This window comes from Acanthisitta chloris, unplaced genomic scaffold, assembly GCF_000695815.1.
Source record: "Acanthisitta chloris isolate BGI_N310 unplaced genomic scaffold, ASM69581v1 scaffold10180, whole genome shotgun sequence".
Taxonomy (NCBI): Eukaryota; Metazoa; Chordata; class Aves; order Passeriformes; family Acanthisittidae; genus Acanthisitta; species Acanthisitta chloris.
In genome coordinates, this window is record NW_008653448.1 from 28,942 (window position 1) to 35,351 (window position 6,410).

At 57.5% G+C, this 6,410-nt stretch overlaps 1 protein-coding gene across 1 annotated transcript in view; it reads left to right on the forward strand.

Annotated features, from left to right (window-relative positions):
- The window catches only part of LOC103808370 (ephrin type-B receptor 2-like), a gene marked incomplete at both ends in the record, with an annotated part of 9,708 nt that extends 5,784 nt beyond the window's left edge, over positions 1 to 3,924 (forward strand). Inside the window, one exon of the mRNA XM_009081155.1 lies at positions 3,240 to 3,924. Coding sequence (XP_009079403.1) covers positions 3,240 to 3,924 — 685 coding nt within the window. The remainder of the gene's footprint in view (positions 1 to 3,239) is intronic.
- Positions 3,925 to 6,410: the final 2,486 nt, after the last annotated feature.

Consider the following 6,410-nt stretch of genomic DNA (forward strand, 5'->3'; position numbering starts at 1 on the left):
TCAAAGCCAGGTTGGATGAAGCCTTGAGCAACCTGCTCTGGTGGGAGGTGTCCCTGCCCAGGGCAGGGGGTTGGGGCTGGATGATCTTTAAGCTCCATCCCAACCCCTCAAATTCTAGGATTCCATGATTCCCTGGCCCTCACCCCAAGGCTGACAGAACCCCCCGAGCCGAGCTAGCTCAGCAAAGAAAAGAAGCAGCCAAGAAAAGCCTCTCAGGGGGAGATGAGGCTCAGCTGGAGCAGCCTGGCCACCAGCCCCAGCCCCAGGAGACAGCCCCGAGCCCCCTGGAGGGGGCTGAGGGCTGCACAAAGGGGGGAGCAGAGGTCAAGTCTTTTTCTCTCCTGGCCCAGCCTTTCTTGTTTGCGCCGTTTCCATATGTAAAGCAGGCGCTGCTCCCGCCCCGGCCCCGCAGTAATGAGCCCCGGGCCGGCTGGAAGCGTCTCCCCGGGTTATTGTGCTGTGCCTCCTTTTGAGCTCCAGGCATGTTAATTAGAGAGCCAGGAGAAAGGGAGAGGCTTCTAATTAAGCGGCGAGGAAGCGCAGGGGCTGCTGTGCAGGGTGACTTTCTCTCCCAGCTGGGAAAAGGGAGGGTGGGAGGCTGTGCTGTGGCTGGGGTGAGGGAGGATGCTGAGGGTCCTGAACTGGTCCTCAGGGTGAGCCCAAGTGCCCCAGCAGCATGGAGGTCACAGGAGCACAGAGTATGTAGAGCTGGATGACCCTTGAGGATCATCTAGTCCAACTCCTGTCCCTGCACAGACACCCCAACAACCCACCCTGTGCTGAGAGCATTGGCCAAACACTCCTGGAGCTCTGTCAGCCTTGGGGCTGTGCCCACTGCCCTGGGGAGCTGTTCAGTGCCCAAACACCTCTGGGGGAACAACCTTTGCCTGATCTCTACCATGTGATCTCCACCATGGGATCTCCACCATGTGCTGCTCCTGCCTGGCCAGGTCTGAGCTCTCTGAGCTTGTGTCCTGACCCTCCCTGGAAGCCAGGCAGGTGTGGATGTGGATGGGGCAGTACTGGGGGTACCTGGGTTATTGTGGTGTCACAAGTGGTCTAGGCAAGGTAGGGCAGGGAAGGAATTGCTTTCCTGGGCCTTGTCCTTGATTCCCTCACACCCTCCCAACCAGTGCCCTGATAAAACAGGGAGATCCTGCAATTTTCCACTACCACACCAAATTTATTCCTGGCAAACAAAACCAGTGCTCCCTCTGTGTTTTGTGAGGATGCTTTTCTCCTCCCCCAGCCATGGCAGCAGCTTTGCAGCCACTGCCAATCCCAAGTGGTGGATCTTCCCTGACAGCCTTCTGTTGGGCTGTTAGCCTTGATGTTCGAGGAGCAATCTGTCTCCTATCTCCTGAGCCTCCCTCCCTAGTCCTGGATGCCTTTGTGAGGCTGTTTGCAAGCTAAGCTGAGGGGGGTGCTCTGCTCCTGCAGGATTTTCCCTGTGGACTCATTCCTGGCACTGCTGCTGGATCTGGGCTGTGCTTCTTGCCCTGCCCTGGGTGTTGTGATCCTGCATCCAGGGCAGGGTTGTGCTCAGGGGGTCACATCCATGGGAAACAGCTTCCACTTGAGCAGGTTTATGACCAAGCTCAGGAGGCGCTGTTCCAGCTGGCAAGGTTTGTCACATGCCAGCAGCACCCTGGTCCCTACCACCAGCACCACGTGGGTGCCCTGGGTGGGGAGGGGCAGTGCAGGGAGATGCTCTGCACTCCAGCAGGGTCTGTGCTGGGGGAAACACTCCATGAGCCAAGGGTTCTCCTCCCACAAAGATCCTTCCCCATTGGTGCTCACTGCAGGGGAGCTGTGGCCAGTTACAGGCTGCAACTCATGCCCTGCATCCCCTGCCCTGGAGTGTCCCCATCCCACAGAGGATGGAGACAACAACAAGAGCTGAAGGAGACAGGAAAAATCAGCCAGGGAAAAGGGCAGGGAGCTAGAGATGGCAGGAGGTGTCACAGCAGCCCTGAGCTCTGTGGAGACCTGAGGGAATGGCATGAAGTTGTGTCAGGGGTGTTTGGGCTGGGTATTAGGAGAAGGTTCTTCCTCTGGAGGGTGTTTGGGCACTGAACAGCTCCCCAGGGCAGTGGTCATGGCCCCAAGGCTGACAGAGCTCCAGGAATGTTTGGCCAATGCTCTCAGCACAGGGTGGGATTGTTGGGGTGTCCTGTGCAGGGCCAAGGGTTGAACTTGATGATCTTTGTGGGTCCCTTCTAGCTCAGGATATTCCATGATCCTATGAGCTCTCTGGAGACTCATCCAGGGCTGGCACAGTCAGACAGATGGGAGGAGTTGGACTGAGTTCCCTGTGGGGAAATCTGTCAGCCCTGAGCTGTCTTGCAGAGAAGGATGTTTCTGTCACACCATGGCTTGTAGGCATGTCTGCATGTCATGGATCCAGTTCAGGATGGCTGGGGCTGGGACCTGCACACACCTGCAGGAGGGGCCTCAAAGCACCTTGGCCCTCAGAGGGACAGGGATGAGGGCTAGGGTAGGATCTACCCAGCATCTCCCTTTCTGGGAATGCAGTGGGGTTGGCCATGGGTCCCTCCTGCTGCTGGGGAGAGCCACTGGCTACTGACCACTGCAGCTGGCCAGGAGGTTTTACAGATCCTAGGGAAGCAGGTCCTGCTTGCACATCTGTTACCATAGTGGCACCAGTGGGAATACATCTGCTGAGGGCATTGTGTTCCTTTGCTGGAGGCTGTGCCCATGGGCAGAGCCCTGCTAAAGCCATCACTGTGCAGGAGGAGACACCTGGCCCTGCCACCAGCAGAGAGGCTTGACCCTGAATCCAGGGGTCAAGTGCAGGGAGATGCTCTGTACTCCAGCAGGGTCTGTGCTGGGGGAGACACTCAGTGAGCCAAGGGATCTCTGTGGCCTCCTTGGGCAAGGCTGGGAGAGGAGTGTGTGTGCCCACACTGACTCCTGCCCCAGCTTCTCAATTCCATCCATCCCTCCAGGCATGGAGCATGGTGGTGGTGACAGCAAGCTCTGCTGAGGGCTTGGGCCACCTTGTCCCCACAGCACGGAGCCTCCCCAGGGTGTGGTGTGGGTGAAACCATGCCAGAGTAGGTCTGGGGCGCTATGGGACAGCCTGAGGGGTGGGGTGGGCACAGAGTGGGGCAGTGCTGGCAGAGCCTGCTTGGCACACCGTGCGGTTGGGATGAGGTGAGGTGGGTGAGGAACATCTGTTCAGTGCCTCCCTTTGACTTTCTGTGTCCTGCCCACAGTGGGAAGAGGTGAGTGGGTACGACGAGAACATGAACACGATTCGCACCTACCAGGTGTGCAACGTCTTTGAATCCAGCCAGAACAACTGGCTCCGCACCAAGTACATCCGGCGCCGTGGAGCGCATCGCATCCACGTGGAGATGAAATTCTCAGTGCGGGACTGCAGCAGCATCCCCAACGTCCCAGGCTCCTGTAAGGAGACTTTTAACCTCTACTATTTCGAGTCAGACTTTGACTCGGCCACCAAGACTTTTCCCAACTGGATGGAGAATCCTTGGATGAAGGTGGACACAATTGCTGCCGACGAGAGCTTCTCACAAGTGGACCTAGGTGGGAGGGTGATGAAGATCAACACCGAGGTGCGCAGCTTTGGGCCAGTCTCCAAGAATGGGTTCTACTTGGCCTTCCAGGACTACGGGGGCTGCATGTCCCTGATCGCCGTCCGTGTCTTCTACCGCAAGTGTCCCCGTGTGATCCAGAACGGAGCTGTCTTCCAGGAGACCCTGTCAGGAGCAGAGAGCACCTCGCTGGTGGCAGCGAGGGGGACGTGCATTGCCAATGCTGAGGAGGTGGATGTGCCCATCAAGCTGTACTGCAATGGGGACGGCGAGTGGCTGGTGCCCATCGGGCGCTGCATGTGCCGCGCGGGCTACGAGTCGGTGGAGAACGGCACCGTCTGCAGAGGTAACCACATCCCTTCTGGCTCTCTCTGGGTGCTCCTTGCTGCCCCTGTGCTGTGCTGCTGGTGGCACTTGGGCTTTGCCTTCTGTTGGGCTTCTTGATGTGTGAGGAGTAATGTGTGTCCCATGTCCTGAGCCTCCCTGCCCAGTCCTGGATGTCCTCGTGAGGCTGTTTGCTGTTTTCCACTACCACACCAAATTTATTCCTGGCAAACAAAACCAGTGCTCCCTCTGTGTTTTGTGAGGATGCTTTTCTCCTCCCCCAGCCATGGCAGCAGCTTTGCAGCCACTGCCAATCCCAAGTGGTGTTGGGCTGTTAGCCTTGATGTTCGAGGAGCAATCTGTCTCCTATCTCCTGAGCCTCTCTCCCTAGTCCTGGATGCCTTTGTGTGGCTGTTTGCAAGCTGAGGGACTGGGGGTGCTCTGCTCCTGCAGGATTTTCCCTGTAGATTCATTCCAGGATCCAGGCTGTGCTGCTTACCCTGCCCTGGGTGTTGTGATCCTGCATCCAGGGCAGGGTTGTGCTCAGGGGGTCACATCCATGGGAAACAGCTTCCACTTGAGCAGGTTTATGACCAAGCTCAGGAGGAGCTGCTCCAGCTGGCCAGGACTGTGTCATATGCCACCAGTATCATGTGGGTGCCCAAGGTGTGGAGAGGGCAGTGCAGGGAGATGTTCTGCATTCCAGCAGGGTCTGTGCTGGGGGAGACAGTCTGACAAGGGTTCTCTGTGGCCTCCTTGGGCAGGGCTGGGAGAGGAGTGTGTGTGCCCACACTGACTCCTTCCCCAGCTTCTCAATTCCATCCATTACGGAGGCTCTGTGTGACCTCTGGGTCTCTAGAGCACTGGGTCCAGGGGTGTTGCTGGTGCTCCCTGTGTTCTCCAGGTCTTGGAGGGACACCCATGTGTGCAGCTGTGGTGTGTGTCACCAATCTGCAGTTGCCTCCCAAAATACTGGGCTGGTTTCCCTTTGTTTTGTGCCCTGTCCCTTGGTGTGGGCTGAAATGCTCTTGGGATGAGGGGAGCAGGCACCCAAAGGGGATGCAGTGGGAGAGAACAAGTTGTTGCTGAGGTGCAGATGGCCCAGGGTGGAACATGGTCCTGGGCTGTTCAGGGCCAGGCTCACCTCTTCAGCCTGACCCCTGTGCTCCTCAACAGCCAGAGGTTTTCTGCCCTGTAGATGTTCTCCTGCTCTATAGATGTTCTGCCCTTTAGATGGTCTCCTGCCTTGTAGATGTTCTGCCCTGCACATGTTCACCTGCTCTATAGATGTTCTCCTGCCCCCATAGATGTTCTTCTACCTTCTAGATGTGCTTCTGCCCATGTAGATGTTCAAAGCAAACTCCCTGAGTGCCTGCTGAGCTCAGCTGAGCACCATGGAACCAGTTTGGTCCCAGGCAAGTGAGAGTTTCTGCAGCCTCCCTGAACACATCTCTGTGCTCCTTCCCACTCACCCATGGGCTCAGGGAGGTTGAGAAAAGAGCTACTGGGGTTGTTGGGAGAGAGATGGGGACCTTAGAGCTGGGTGATGGGCACCTGTAGCTGTACTGTTCATGGAGCAAACCACAGTATTTGGCAGAGGGCTCTTCTCCCCCTGTCCTGGCTGAACATTCAAATCCCACTGCAGTCCCAAGGGCATCGGCACACTGAGCAGAGCTGGGGCTTCTCTGAGATCAGTTAGAGATGCATCAGTGGGCACTGCAGAGCTAGGGAAGGAGCTGTGTCTCCTCTCTTCTGGCTGTGAAGGGGTGGTTGGGGGGCACCAAGCATGGGGAAGAGAGACAGACACATCAGAGATGGAGATGGACAGTCTGGCCATGACTGCAGGTCGTATGGTCCCTTTGGATAGGCTCCATGTGTGCTGCTGGTGGCTGAGCTGCTCAGACGCCAAAATCCAGGTCCTGGTGTGCTGTGGGGGTCATTTCATATCTATGATTTCAGTTACTCCTCACTTGGCCACTTAATGTCTCTTCCCACCAAGCTCGGGAGGATCAAGTGTCCTCCAGCCATAGCAGGGACTGGATGGGGATGGGGAGAGCAAGGAAGTACTGCTGGAAACTGAGCCTAGCTAATCCCTGCCTCGAAGGGCAGACAGGGGTTTTATAACACCCCAGTGGAGCATCTGTAGCAACAGCAGAAAGCTCAAATGATTCATGGCAGCTTTTCCATCTCAGCCTGGTTTTTCCCGAGCAGCCCCAGCCATGCACGGTGCTTTGCTGTGCTGCAGCTAAGGGTTCCTGGGGGGTTTGCTGGTCCCACGGCCAGCCCAGCCAGGAGACAGTCCCAGGACTCGTCGTGCAGAGCTCTTCTCCCTGCAGGGCTGGAGGGGAGGCAGAACAGGCAGGAGCGGGGGCCAAGGTGGAGGGAGGGAGGCAGGGAGCAGGAGGGAGAGGCCAGTCTCGTCTTTGTCTGTGCAGCAGCAGGATTTTGGGAGGTCCAGTGCCTCGGCAGCTGTTTCTGCAGCCGGTGCTGGCGTGCGCCCGGCCCCGC